At 35.2% G+C, this 16,150-nt stretch overlaps 2 protein-coding genes across 5 annotated transcripts in view; one reads left to right on the top strand and one right to left on the bottom strand.

Annotated features, from left to right (window-relative positions):
• Fdl (fused lobes) overlaps nt 1-16,150 on the bottom strand; it is a 245,990-nt gene that overhangs the window by 191,631 nt on the left and 38,209 nt on the right. The window lies entirely within an intron of this gene.
• Nucleotides 2,716-5,209, top strand: LOC141483389 (uncharacterized). Its single transcript, XM_074178039.1, has 2 exons — nt 2,716-4,267; nt 4,326-5,209. Exons 1-2 carry the CDS (start codon nt 3,706-3,708, stop codon nt 5,207-5,209), a joined length of 1,446 nt encoding a protein of 481 aa, XP_074034140.1. The 5' UTR covers nt 2,716-3,705.

The raw sequence follows: 16,150 nt of genomic DNA, 5'->3' as shown, positions 1-16,150 counted from the left end.
CAGACTTCTTTGAATAGTATTACCTCGTGGCCAAATGCATCTTAAACTCGTTCAGATTTGGAAACTGAATTGATTCATTTTTGTATCTTTTTTTATTGTTGCATATAAAAACTATAGCAATGAAACATAGTCAATAAATATCGAGTTCACAAATAATATGTATATACGAGTGGTTTACAATTTTTATGTAATTTTTTTATTGCCAATTAAATATTTTGAAATTTCAAAGTGGTGCGTTAATTTGTTGGATACATGTATTTCTCTCTCATATTCTGGGAAGAAGTTGTAAATTTTTCATTCGTTCCTTCAGTTAAAAAAATATTTTATAGCAATGAATATTCACCCGAGAACGCCTCTAGTAGTTTTTAGCCCTATTTTGACATCTGAATCGAACTTTTTTGCAGGGAAATTATTCAAAAAGTTTCTAGATGAATTATTGACACCTCAATGATAATTTTTGGTGAACGTGGTAAGAAAATCGTTGAAAAGTAACTTATTTCCCATACCAATGATTTGATAGGAACACCAAGTCTTCTTTTTAGAGAAATACAGCACGAAACATATTTATAATGGCTTTCCTGTGAATTAAGATATGAATGTGTCTTCAACTATTCTAATTTGTTGCTGATAATTCCCGAGATCACACCGTTGAAATGATTCTGAAATGAAACCAAATAACTAGATATTAATTGTTGATATTAAATGTACCTATATGTACTGAATGTATATTCAATAAAACTCGACATATGTAAACTCATATTGCTACTTCAATTTCGAAATACTTAAATCATTAAATTCCAACTTTGAATTCGGAATCTTGTTAAATTCCTAGTTCAACCACGGAAATTTACTAATTTTTATGGACTCAATCTAGTCCATGGACTTCTATCTGTTTCCTTTGTGTTAATGTTTAGTTAATTTTTATTTGATTCGATGTTGATGTAATTGAAAAATGATTAAATTGGAAATGAAATAATTGTGAAACTGCTTTTTTAATTGGAATTCAATTCAATTTCGTGTAAAAGAATAAAATTGTAAATAATGTGACGTCACACTAAGGGGTCTCACAAATGTAAGCAGTAGCGAAGCGACAAGGGCGGAGGGTAGGTTGAAAAATAATGAAACTCGTAAGACGTAATTTATGTATGTTTCCACAGTTCACTTCGAAGTTTTCGTAAAATCTGAAGTTTTGCAGGTCTAGTGAGAATCGATCAGTTGACACCAAACAACATGCTTTCATAAACTGTAGAGAAATTATCTCATAATTATGATTGTCCTTGGATGATTACTACTGATATCAATCAGTATGCAGCAGTTAAACTTATATTGAACACTTATCTCTTTTGCTGACGGAGCCGTATATTGTGTTTTTCTTTCTGTTCACTATTTTGTAATGAGAACTGTACCGTATCTACAAACTTACCTTAATTCTGGTAAACTATTTCTGAATAACTCGTATCGAATGTATACTCAATAAAATCCAGTAACTACCAGTGACTCAGCTGAATGTTTTTTCTGAAACTTGAATGATTACTCATGAATATTCAGTTGTTTCACACAACAATTGTTTATTAACTCATTCATTGTGTAGGACAACAAAATCATTGCCATTTATGAGGCCCATTTTCATTACTTTCAAATTCTAAAAATGAAATCAGCACGTTATTTGAAGAATATTGGTTTAGAAAATAGTCTCAAGGAAGCGGATCAGTGAAAGGCTGCGTAAACGTCACCAAATCTCAACGACATGCCGAACCGGTTAATAATCGCCATTATACGCTAGTTGCACACACATCGATTTTGGACGGCCGACTTTGTACCGGTCGTCCAAATTCCAATAGTGAACCACATGTGGGAACGGGACCTGGCACACATGCCGACCGGTGATCGTCGCCCGTAAAATACCGGTGAGCAGCCGTCCACTGCCACTGTATCGCCGACAGTACCGGGAACTAGTGGCGTACATGACTAAATACATTCTTGCATACTCACCGGTTTTTTACCGACCATTCCAGTCTCGAATGCTCGGTGAAATTGTAGTTACTACGCATTAACTTCGTTTTGGTAGTGCGTGCTGATTACGACAACAAAGCAACTGATTGTTTGACCGATAAAAATTCGGTGAGTGTGCAAGCTCCCGCTACCAATAAAATATCGGCCGATTTTATACCGGCCGACCAAAATCGGTGTGTGTGCAACTAGCGTTATTTTCAGATATTTCTGTGTAAGCGGCGGGAAAGTAAAATTATTTTTTTGCTGTTTGTATTCATCTGTCTATGTTGTAGAAGTATGGAGGGTGAAAAAGTCCCAAAAAAGTACTAAGGTGTACTTATTCAACTCGAATTGTACCAGACTGATTGTGTGTAACTGTTACTGAAAACAAAAAAGTTAGAAGTTAGCAAATAGGTATGCGAACAAAGAACATTGTTGAATGAACTTGTTTTTGTTGCGAGAATATTTTGATGTGAATACATTCCATTTTTTTGTAGTAATAAAATGAATGCATGCATGCCTATTATTGAACAGGATGGACAAAATTTCATTTATTACCTGTACATACCAATACACTCGAATATATCGTTTCACTTTCATTTATGATTGCTGTAAAAAGTAATAATTTTTAAACTTCAACATCGAAGAATATCTTTTTTATTTACATACGAAAAATGTAGAAAACACAGAGTCAGTCGTAACGTTATTTTATACACGGTGTGAGTAGGAGATTTGAGCCGGTTCTAAGCCTCCCCCCACCACTATGACGTATTAATTGCTTTTTTATTGGTTGTTGTTTGGTGAAGTCAAGGTGATGTGACCTTGAAGGGTGTGGTGTATGGATCGTTCAGAAATTTTTTCCCGGTTCTAATCCTCCCCCCACCAATATGACGTGTTATTTGCTTTTTTTTGTTGTGCAGTGAAGTCAAGGCGTTGTGACCTTGAAGTGTCTGGTGCATGGATCGTTCAGATTTTTTTTTTCATATGAGATTTTGTGTGTGTATGTGTGTGTGTGTGTGTGTGTTAGAGAATGCACGGTACAGGGTTTCATCATGTGCTTGTTTGTCTATGTACAAACATACGTCTGCATACTTCGAAGATCCTCCAAGTAATGAATGCTCCATCGGTGTGAGGGCACCAAGTTAGTAGTGGAGTGACGTCACAGCAATAACCGTTCAACGGCTAGAGAGCGACATGTTCACTCCACGACGTGTGGCAGAGTAATGCGTATTCATCGGTCTGCTCTCACCTCCCTCGATGTAGTGAAGGATGTGACGTAACGCCCCAGACTCGCCATCAATGGTGACACGCAGGCGGGCGAGGACTGTGCTAACGTCTGTCTTCTCCGAGAGCGCAACGACAATTGCTTGTTCGGCTATCGCTCTCGAAGCAGTGAATGATGTGACGTAACGCATCACCCTACCCTCGCTATTGATGGTGACACGCAGGCGGGCGAGGACTGTGCAAACGTCTGCCCTCTCCGAGAGCGCAACGATCACTGCTTGCTCGTGCCGGCAACTGTTATCGCATCAAATTGGGAGATGGGCTTGGCTGTGACGTCAGGCATCTCTAGCGGATGCATCGATGTGTCCTTACCTACCCTCACTCTCTACGGTGATGCGCAGGCGACGTGGATTATGGTATTTAAGAAGCGGGCGAGTGTTGGTTATGTCAGTTTCCATCGAGTGAGTTAGTGAGAACATATCATAGAAAATGTATTCTTGTGAATGTGGTAAATCTTTTACCCGTAGTGACAACCTTCGTCGTCATCAGCTCCAGAGTTGCCAAGGAGGGCCATCAGTGAAACGAGTGAGATTAGATGACGCTGCAGCACCTATGTACACATGTAATTGTTGTAATGTGAAGATTCCATTGACTCAAGTGAATTCTCACAATAGAACTCTACAACATAAGAATAATACATGTGTTCAATTCAGTGATGGTGTTCAAATTATAAAGAGCGCCTTCAAACGTCGGATTGCGACATACAGGGTGCAGAGTTCCATTGTTTCCACCGATTACATGTTATTCTTTAATGAAATCAGGCAGAAAGTTATAGAATTATTGGAATCGGCCATCAGGGTTCACAAAATCATCAAAGTGAATATGGAAGTATTTGGGAGTTATATTCTACAAACACAAGACCTGAAGGAAACCAAATCATTTAATTCACAGAATAGAACAGTTGATCAATCTACTGATTTGAATTCCTTATTTGATGGATTTCGAAATGGGATTATCGCTCAAACTACAGAATTCCAGGAACGTGATTCAGGTAAACATTTCTACCAAGTTTTAATTGGATGGATTAGTAATATTGTTCTGTATTTAAGGTTGGACTTGTGAAAAAATCATGTTTCTGGAGTTGAACATTAATAAATACAGCCCGCTCAGTGGATGTTCATATGTGAAGCTGCCTGAATGTATTGAGCGTAGGAAGGCCGTGGTTAATGTCCGTAATGAAGATCAGCATTGTTTTGCATGGGCTATCACTTCAGCACTACATCCTGCAATCGATAGAACATCAGAAGTTTCATCGTATCCACATTTCAGTACAGTCATAGATGTAACAGGTATGAATTTTCCGGTAAAGTTGAAAGATATTGTGAAATTTGAAGACAAGAATGATATTTCAGTTAATGTGTACGGTTTAGAAAGTAAATTCGAGAAGGGTAAAATAATGTATGAAATAATTGGACCATTACGTTACTCTCAGAGAAGACTTAGAAGACATGTCAATTTGTTACTTATCACAGATGATTTCGGTAATAATCATTATTGTTGGATCAAAGATCTTTCAAGATTAGTTTCAAGCCAATTATCGGCTCATGAACATAAGAAATATTTTTGTGATGGCTGTTTATTATATTTTTCTAATGAACAATTACTATTACGTCATAAGATAAATGATTGTAATCACTTGAGTACTACAACACCATCAACCAATTTCAAAGTCAATAAATATGGGAAAACGGTACCTGAAAATATACTAACTTTTGAAAACTTTGAGAAACAAATGAAGGTACCATTTGTAGTGTATGCAGATTTTGAATCAGTACTGAAGCCGATTCAAACCACTAAACCAAATCCTGAATACTCGTATTCGATCAAGACATTCAAACATGAGCCTTATTCATTTGCTTATTTGATTAAATGTTCATACAATGATGATTTATCAAAATTTGTTTCGTATAGGGGTGTGGATGCATATTTATGAAAATCATCTCAGGTTTCCTATTCCTATGGATGTACAAACTCCTGAGGAAGAGGAACAGTTTGCTTCTGCCACAAATTGTGGCATTTGTTCCAAACAATTTAATGATGGCGAAGTCAAAGTGAGGGATCATTGTCACCTCACAGGAAAAAAAAGGTCCCCTGCTGCTCATTCATCTTGTAATTTGAATTTTAAATTGCCAAATTTCATTCCTATAATTTTTCACAATCTCAGTGGATATGATTGTCATTTATTCATAAAGGAATTGTATAAAAACAAAGATAAAGTGGATGTCATCCCACAAACTAATGAAAAATATATATCTTTCACAAAACATCTCTTTACACACTCCTATACGGATAAAGATGGTAGGGTGAAGAAGAATTATTTGAAAATGAGATTCATTGATAGTTTCAGATTCATGCCTAGTTCTTTGGAGAATTTAGGTGCAAATTTAACATCTGATCAGTGTATCGAGATGCGCAAACATTTCCCACAAATTGAAAATTTCAATTTGATGAGAAAGAAAGGTGTATTTCCCTATAGTTTTGTTGATGACATCGAAAAACTGAATCATCCAAGACTTCCAACCAAAAATCAATTTTATGATAAACTCAATTGTGAACATATATCAGATAATGATTATGGGAGAGCTCAACTAGTTTGGAATTTATTCGAATGTCAGGATTTGGGTGAATACTCTGATTTATATTTAAAGTCAGATGTGTTACTATTATGTGACATTTTTGAAAACTTTAGAAATATATCTGTTGATAAATATAAATTGAATCCGGCACAATACTTCACTGCACCCGGATTATCGTGGGATGCCATGTTGAAATATACTAATATTGAATTGGAATTACTAACTGATATTGATATGGTTCACTTCTTTCAAAAAGGTATTCGTGGTGGAATAAGTCAATGTAGTGAAAGGAAACATAAAGCAAACAATACATTTTTACCGGATTATAATCCAAATGAACCATCTTCATTCATTTCATATTTGGATGCAACAAATCTATATGGTCACAGCATGTCGCAACCATTACCAACAGGTGAATTTTCATGGTTAGCACCTCATGAAATTCTCAATCTTGATATAATGAATGTGGATATCGATAGTCCTTATGGATATGTATTGGAAGTGGATATACATTATCCCCAAGAACTTCATGATAAACATTCCGATTTACCATTCTTAGTTGAACGTTTGATACCTCCATATGCAAAATCGAAAGTTCCCAAATTAATTCCAAATTTAAACGACAAAAGAAAATATATTGTTCACTATAGAAACTTACAGCAAGCTGTCAATCATGGTTTGATAGTGATGAACACACATAGAGTATTGAGGTTTAAGCAATCATGTTGGATGAAGCCTTATATAGATTTGAATACTGAAATGCGTAATAGGTCTAATAGCAAATCTGAAAAAGATTTCTACAAACTAATGAATAATGCAGTCTATGGAAAAACAATGGAAAACGTAGACAATAGAATTGATGTTAGACTCATTACACATTGGGAAAATATAAAAAGAACTATAGGTGCTAGTTGTCTCATATCTCGACCAAATTTTAAAAAATGCTCTATTTTTACAGAAAATTTTGTTGCCATTCAATTGGCTAGAGTAAAAGTTCATTATGATAAACCACTATATTTAGGATTTTCCATTCTAGAATTATCTAAAACAGTTATGTATGATTTTTTCTATGGATGTATCAAACAACAGTTTGGAGAAGATGCGTCCTTACTCTACACTGATACCGACTCCCTTATTCTCAAAGTAAATACAGACAATTTCTATGAATTTATCAAAAATAATATAAATAAGTTCGATACATCTAATTATAAAATAGGAAACCAATTCAATATTCCAGTGACAAAGTCAGTTCTGGGTAATTTCAAAGATGAATTCCCAAATGATCCAATAATCAGCTTTTACGGTACAGGTGCTAAAGCGTATTACGTGAAATCTGTTGATGGTGAACTGAAGAAGGCCAAAGGTGTGAAACGATCTGTTATAAAGAATGAATTGACATGTGAAGACTATGAAAAAATCATTGAAGAGGGAGGTATGATATTCAGGAAGATGAACTCGTTCAGAAGCGTATTGCATGATATTTACACTGAATTGAAAAATAAAGTCGCTTTATCGTATCATGACGACAAGAGATTCATCATTCCGAATACCACTCGAACTCTTCCATGGGGTCATAGCGATATAGAATTTTATCGAAATGATCCTAATGATAACATTCGTTGGGTGTCTGAAATCGTTCATTCTTTTTCTCAAGAGAGCGCCTTAGACCAACTAATCAATTTGTTGACTGTAGAGATGAATAATTGAATTATAATTCGAAGTATTATTGCTTATTCCTTCAAACCGGAACATTCTTATTTGTGATTATTGTATTATGTATTGTATATGTATCACTTTTACCAAGTTACTTAGATGAATAAAAAATGATAAAAATATTATTTGTTTCATTTCTATTTTCCTAACCAATTACTGTAAAGTATATAGCATAATGTAAATGAAAGAAATATCAGTTTGAAAAGAATCATCGTAGAGTGCACAATGTCTAAAACAATCGATAAGTTTGGTAGAAAAAGAAAATTGGGTGGTAATGTCATTCGAGGTCCTCCCGGGATTGGTTTTAAATTAACAAAAGATGGTCATTATGACATGCAAAGAAAAATATTGAAAAATATAAGCGAACCAATTGACAAGAGTGATTGTGTAACTGTATCATATCTTGAGGGGGAAATTAACGGAACAAAGGAGGTTATACTTCTAGCCCTACAAGCTGCAATACAATCCACAATAGGTAATATTGCTCGCGATGCCCGTCAAGCATTTGACGATAAAATTGCAGAGGCTCGGATAACTTTCACTCGTAAATTTGACAAACTTACAAATGATGTGGACATAAAAATGTCTGACATAACAGCGTCTACAAATAAAAAATTTGATGCTATGTCAAACATAACAGGGACTACAATGAAAAAGTATGATGTACTAGAAGAGAGAGTTGAAGTTTTGGAGAAAAGCCATAAAGTCAGGCCATCAGGTGGACTGGGATATCCAGGACTGGACATTGATCCAAATGTTAGAATAATAGAACCAAAACCAAAACCAACAGATGACGTATTAATTGAACCAACATGGTGAATTTACTCCCGCGTTAGGTTAGATTAGATTAATACATACTGTAGGTTAGGGTCATAGGTGTTAGGTTAGGTTAGGTTTCACGGCGCGCGCCGAACTAGATCGGAAGTATGCATCTCTGGAGAAAAAGTGTGAAGCAGATACCTCTTCGATAGAGACTTATAAAAAGTTAGTGACTTTTATAAAAACTTTCCCATAGATTAAGTGTAAGTGTAGTAAGATTAGTTTTAGGTTAGTTAGGAATATTTAATTAAGATAGTTTTAAGTTTATGTTTGTAATTTTAGGAAATAAAAATAAAATAAAAAAAAAAAGAAGTGAAATTAAGGGTGTACATTGTTTTGGTTTGGTACACATTGAACAATGCGATGGTTGGAGCATTTTTCTTCACTTCGTCTCATTATTATTTCCTTTTTTTATTTCAATTACAAGTTCTTCTATGCAAATACCTCACATCAATTTTTGTGTTCTCTAATCTATTGTAAATAATCTCTTGGGAAGAAAATATGTTTCATAATGAAATCAATAAGTATATTTCATATAATTCATATAGTATTTTCAATTTTCTCTTTCATGGAATATAGCTCATGTCATTTTTGAAATTCATTCCCACTTAATCCCCTCTCCTCCCCACTCCTCCCCCACTCCCTTTCAAAAGTATAAAAGTAGGAATTATCTGTTGGAATATTCAGTTGATCAGCCACCTTCAACATGGAACCTGATTCAACTACTGAGCCGTACAGTGACCCAGCGCATCAACATCCTTACTGGGCTTCTATCCATGAAGGTTTCGTTACCTCCACGACGGCACCTCACTCGATGAATTATGATGACATAATTTATGATGATCGGATACAAGTGCTTCACGTTACTGGAACCGATCAAGCGGACCTGTCTGATGGGGATTATCCAGATCCCTATGATTGGCGGAATGATTACGAATGGGATACACAGTCCGGAAACACAGACGACGACGACAGCGATGACGATGATGACGGTGACGCTGACAATGAGTCCGATGATAGTCCTCCACCATCCCCTATCCTGATTGATGAAGTCCTGAATTCAGACGATGATATGTAATCGTTTCCTCGTTTCTCCCATCCTTTCTATTTCTTTCCTTTCCTTCCACGGAGTACACACTTTTTGGTTGGTGTACACGAGGCACTGCGAGGTTGGGGCAGTGTCTTTTTCCCTCTCCCTTATTAGTTTTTTTATAATAATCACTCAGAGTTTCTCATAATAATAATCACTTAGAATTTCAAGAAAATTGTCATTCTTATTGCTTTCGAATTTCAAACACTGAATTGTTCTACATTTACACTTCACCCCCTCCTTTTTTTTCCAATATAAATAAAGCATCAATCCCAGTTCTATATCATTCTTCCACAATGTCGAGTGCTGATTCCACCACCGAACCGATGAGTGTACCAGAGTATTCTATGACGAGTACAGGCCCCATCCAGGTACATGGAATAGATTCAACGTTCGATCATTTCAGTACAAATTTTGCACAAATGCTGCAACGTATCTATGATCTACCTGATGATTTCCCGGCACGTATGGAAGAAGGTATGCAAGAGGAAGTAGAGGCAGAGTTAGAGATGGATGTCAATGAGTTAGACGATCTAGAGGATAACGAGCTAGATAATTATGCTAATGATGATGCCATTAGTATATCGTCTGATTCAGATGATTATGAGGATGACATCATCAGTATATCATCAGATACAGATGATGATACAATCATCATTGTTTCTGATGATGATGATGAGGAGCGTTAGTCCATACCATTGCATGGATTAATAAAAAAACAGCCCTTTTCAGGGCTACAATTGAAGACTGAAACAATAAAAAAAAATAGCTCTTTTCAGAGCTATCATTATACTTTCAAACAGAAACAGGTTCATACCATTGTTAACATTATAGTCTCAAACAAAATGTATGTATGTAAAAGTATTCATCATTATATGCATACAATAATTGACAAAATGCCAACTTCAACTTTCATTTAAAGTAGTACTCATCATATGCATAGATATTCAATGACTATCAAATTCTAAATATCGACTTTTCAGTCAAAGTAGTAATTTATTTGTCATATAATGTATAGATATTCAAAGACTAACTATACTTTGACTAATAAAAGTATTCATTTGTCATATAATCTATGAATACTAATACAACTAACTACTGTTTGTGTGAATAATGTAGCCCTGAAAAGGGCTGTTGTTTTTTTTTGACCAGTAGGTCCACGGTTATTGTGCCACAGGTTGGACATTATTACATATAATACATGTAGATACTCGGGTGAAGTTTGTTAGTGGCCTCTCGCAAGCTTCACACCAATTCTGTCCCATTTCCATAATTGAGACAGTGTTGTGGGTGTTGACATGGGCATACCACCCTCCATTATTGTTTCTATGCGAATAAAACCGAAAGCAGCACCAACATAGTTTTTTGTTCTCTCCATCTATTGTGCTGATCAATACGTATGCATCCATTGCACAATACAAATCCAAGGGATCTTCCAGTGTCTCACTGACATTGAGCGTTCGCATACCGATCCTCAAAGCACCATCGCTTTCAGTTGTGTCAGCTTCTATCCCTTCATCATCTCCTTCTTCATCCATGACCCTCTCAAACTCCATCACGTCATCATCTTCGTCGCTTTGGTTGGCCTCGTTTTCAACTTCGTCTATCTCATCTTCATCGACTCCAACATCTTCTGCTTCAACTATCACTTCCTCTAGCGGAACATTGACATCCTCATCATCTGATTCGTCTATCCAATTGTTTTCATCAACAGCAGATATTCTATTTAATGCAGCATTTATTTTTGCAGAATTCATCTTGTTGTTGTTTGCTCACAGTTGTAGAGAGTGAATGAATGAACTCTAGGTTTGCAAGTCGACTTATATAGGAGGTGATGCGACTCCCACTTGACTCGTTTAGAGTGGAATAGTAGGAGAAGTTATCCCACTATACTTTCACATGATGTTGATTTGTATAAATAGAGATCGTAGGTGTAGGAGAGAGCATTCAGAGTTTCTGTAAGTCATCTCTTAATATTTCTAATCGAATTAGTAAAATGCCGTTTCCAAAAGAGTGGAATGAAAAACCAAAAGTGTGTGTCTACCCAATGATGATTGCAGGTTCTCATCCACCGAAGCGAACAAAATCGGATTATCGTCAACAACAGTTACAGTGTCTGAAGTGTTCCGAACCTATAATATTTAACAATATAGGTATCTGTAGAAATATTTGCGGTACCTGTGCTGCCGTTCCAACTCCACTGCAACGTTGTTTGCGTTGTGATACATATTCCATGAATTGTTGGAATCATGTATGCAATGCATGTAGAAGTACTTGGGATCTGTGTGAGAAGGTTGGTCAACTCTACCCCAATAGGAGAATCCATTTTTTTCAATGTTGGTGTTTGACGCACGAGCAACAACTATTGAGGAATAGAGTCAAAGAACGTTCCACATCCACAGAGACATATTAACATTTTTCATTTTATATTTTTTATTATCGTTATTGTCCTCTATTATTAATAAATATATATATATATATATATATATATATATATATATATATATATATATATATATATATATATATTTTGAATTTATTTGTATTATTTTCTAACATTTAAAAATACATGCATGCAACACAAAGTTTTCCTCTTAAATGACAAAGATTGTTACATGCGTGAATAGTTTAGTGAGAGAGCGCATGTGCCAGTTGATGAAAGAGCGCATGCGCTAGTTTATTTTCTTCTATAAATGGTGAGGTCTCAGTAACATCATCACCTTTCCTATCCACATTCTATTGCTATCACATATCATTCCTCAGACCTTAATAATCATGAGCTCTATGCCGCTATTGATTGCTGAAGATGGTTCACCACTTGTTGATATCGATCAGACTGATTTTGAAAATATTCCAGTATTACATTTATCCAGTCAAGATTCGATAAATGATTTTGATATTAACGACTTCGTTAACTTTGCAGATGTGCCAGAACCAAATGAGCAAATTATTATTGAAAATCCGATCGTTTCGCAATTATCATCACTCAAACACTCTTCATCTACCCTTCCTCTTGGTGTTGATAAGAAATCTAGAACAATCAAGAGGAAGGTTACTAAGGCATCTTCATCGATTGTCACTGACTTTAAAGAAAAGAAAGAATCCAAAAGTGTTGTGCGACAGAAAAAACCCGCAACGAAAAGTGACAGATCGAAGAGGAAGCCAAAAGGTACTCCTAAAGAAATGAAGAGTGATTTGAAAGCTGAACCGCTATCTTCTTTCAGTCCCCTCCATCGGTTTGGGGAAATGAAAAGGAAAGCAAAATACCGTCTTGTAAAGGCACAGATGACTATTGCTGAACTTGAAAAGAGTGAGCGAGCTATTAATGCTAATAATGAAACTCTTGAAGCATTAGATGCCAAGATTGCATTAGCGAAGGTTGAATTGGCTAGAATGTCTAAAGATGCTGATGAACTCCGTTCAAAAATAGGTAAAGATAAGCAATTCCATCAACGTTCGAGAATGCAAGCTCAGGCTGCGCTTAAGCAGTCGACTAAGCTTTATGAGACGGCATTATCAGTAAGAGATAATTGGCAAAAAGAGTTGGATACTGCATTTCAAAGTGACGGCGATTAGTTTTGGGAATGATAATGTGTTTTCAATATCGTGAGTTGAAAAATATAAGCGGGAATGGAGTATACAATTAATTTGGTTTGGTATACACAGAACATTGCGAATGGCTGGGGCAATGTTTACCGCTGCAATATTTTTCAATTCACATACTTATAATTGAAATGAAAACAATAATGAACTTTAATATTACTTTATTCATAAAAGTTACTATTAGATACATTTAAACCATATTTGATTCATCAATCCAAGAATTTTGTTCGCTAGGAAGACCTAACCACTTTACATATACTTTATTTTTTCTTCTCTTCAACACCTTCTCAATCAGATATACGTCAGGATTCTCGGTTCGTAATAACTCTTCTTCGTAAAAACATCCTCTAATCGGCTGTTCATTCATATCTTCAAGATTATAAGTCGTTGGGATGGTTTTATTAATTTTAACAATCTTGAATAGCTCCGTGGTAAAATTCGCAGTGTAAGACTTTTCAAAAATATTTTTGTATTTACTTATACGTACAATATCATTCAATTGGAATTTGGGTTTACTTTGTCTTCCTCCAATTCCATTGATACCCTTGAATTTCAATTTTGTTGTTGAATCAACATTGATGGGTGCCATACCTATTGTACGATGAACTTTATTATTATATCTACTAGTTATAATTGGAAGAATATCAAGCCATTTGTGGTGACCTCTCATCGAAAATTCCTTGTAGAGCCATGCCTTTATTGTACGAATCACTCTTTCTGCTATAGCTGCCTTCTTTGTGCTGAATGTTGAATAATGATTGATATTATATTCTCGCATGAGAGATGAGAAGCTTCTATTAAAAAATTCTTTCCCTTGATCGCTTTGTATATGTTTAGGGGAAAATTTGGCTTTCTTCAGTACATATTTCATTGCATTAGTTTTTGTACTACCTGTTTTATCTTTAACTGGCACAGTCCATAGATATTTTGAGTAACAATCAATTACTACAAGTATATATCGGTATCCTTCATTACTTTTTGCATAAGGTTGTAGTTCAGCTAGATCTATTTGCCATAGATCTGCAAAACCTTTGATGGTAGTTATTCTTCTACGAAAATTACGTCTTGCAGGTCTATGTAATTCATTAACAACTTATCGTTTGATATCACTTACTTCATTAGTCATTCTATTTCAATATGATTAAAGAGAAAAAAAGTGATAATGTTACTGCATTGAATGATGATGTGACAGTGATCATTACTTGTGGATATATATTAATATATTATACCTTCTTCACGTAATTCTTCAATTATTGAAATTATTTCATTATCATGTCCGGTATGTCCAGCTGACTTTGATGCTACCAATAGTCGTAGGCGAGCAACTAACTCTTTCGTTGAATTCCAGTACACATAATTCGCAGGTTTAGAATTATATGTTTTCTCCATTTTCACTCGTTTGAGTGCTCCACCAATTTTACTTTTACTCCTAATTGGATATTGTCGTGAGTCTAATAGTGGTTTGATGACTTCACGAAATTTTTTAGAATTTGTATTTTTAAAACCATTCTTCAGATGATATTGTTTATATGGAGCATTCGTTATTTTCAATATTTTGGAATATACTTGACGAGTTTCTTCATTATCAACATCTTGTGGATTCTTCAAAAAGATCATATCATATAATTCTGGACTACCTGCGCATTCATATTTTTTCACTTTATTAGCATCCCAAAATGAAATGTTTCCATCTTTGAAATGTACCACTAGACTTCCCATTTTCAGCTTTTGTGTAATTGGATCCATACGTACGCCAAATGTTCCATCATATGCTGGATTTCTAGATTTTACATTATTCAAATGTTTCATCAAAACATCTTCACCACTTTCATTCATAACAGGTGAGATGTCAGGATCCGAGGAATCGATGTGGGACGATGATGGTGTTTCGAATAGAGTTGTTCTCATATCGTCTTGAAGTGTGCTCGTGTCACTATTCACAGATGATACACCATCAAAAGATTGTTTTCTTCCTATTGGAGTACTCATGGGATAATTTGAAGTAGATTGAACAGATCCACGATTTGGTGATAACACTGCTGATTTAGAAGTAGCGTTTGATGATAAAACATTCAATGGTTTCATTATGGGCTCATACAATCTTTCAAGTGTCGAACGATTTTCAATATTATCATTCTTGATAGAGTTGAATTTCTGTCTGACAGCTTCTGTTGTCTCTACTAGTTGACGTTTCAAATTCATTTCATTGTTTTTATGTTCAGAATCGTTTTTTGTATTCATAATGCCCTTTTTAAATTATAGCTCAATTCGTTGATGAAGTGACCTCTACAATATTCAGTGATCGAATAAGTTTCAAAAACAAGATCATGGGTATATAAAACTATCGAATCCTTTGCGATATCTACCTTCATCTATTTTTCTATCCTTATCAATTACTAGAAATCCATATTGATCCTCCCAGCATTTAACACACATCAATTGGAATTGTTTGAATGTTACATCGGGTGAAACATGATCTGAATAAATGTGATGTAAATTCGTCTCATCTTGTTTGAACATTATAATGAAATTGGTATTGTCACGCACTAACTGTTTGGGTACCCGTGAATATGTCTGTGCTAGATAAAAACAATCAACATCCTTATGACGTCCCATACAGAAATATGATCTAATAATATCTTGCTTTTCACATATCACATCATCGAAAATGAAAACAGAATTAGGCTTAGCGTCGGAGGGTTCCACTATTTCTGCATTATTGCTGAATGTATAAAAACCTAATCCTTTTATAGGTTCCAAAACACTTCGCAAGTACTGATATTTAGGTTGATTGAGTGACTTCGAATAGAGATACACATTTCTAAATCTCAATCCTTGTGGATGTGTTAATAGTGATATCATTGCATTCGTCTTTCCACAATTTGAAGGTCCTATAATGAGTCCTCGAACTGATGATGGAAGTAGTGGACCATGTCTGAATACTCTTTGTCCATTCAATCCACACCCAAATTTCTCATCTAGATTATCTACAGCAAACTTTTCTTTCTGTTTTACAATGCGCATCGTGCCGTGGTTGGAGACTATATAAATGTTATTAGCTTATTCATTTCAA

The sequence above is a fragment of the Leptinotarsa decemlineata genome, unplaced genomic scaffold, assembly GCF_025532065.1.
Source record: "Leptinotarsa decemlineata unplaced genomic scaffold, Ldec_3_MD MMD2_tig00003348_RagTag_RagTag, whole genome shotgun sequence".
In the NCBI taxonomy this organism is placed as follows: domain Eukaryota; kingdom Metazoa; phylum Arthropoda; class Insecta; order Coleoptera; family Chrysomelidae; genus Leptinotarsa; species Leptinotarsa decemlineata.
Note: the sequence above shows the minus strand (reverse complement) of the source record. Positions and strands in the feature narration are given on the sequence as shown.

Coding starts and splice junctions, on each gene's coding strand:
- LOC141483389 (XM_074178039.1), top strand. CDS start 3,706: ATGTATTCTTGTGAATGTGGTAAATCTTTTACCCGTAGTGACAACCTT. Junction 4,268..4,325: donor ATTCCAGGAACGTGATTCAG/GTAAACATTTCT, acceptor TCTGTATTTAAG/GTTGGACTTGTGAAAAAATC.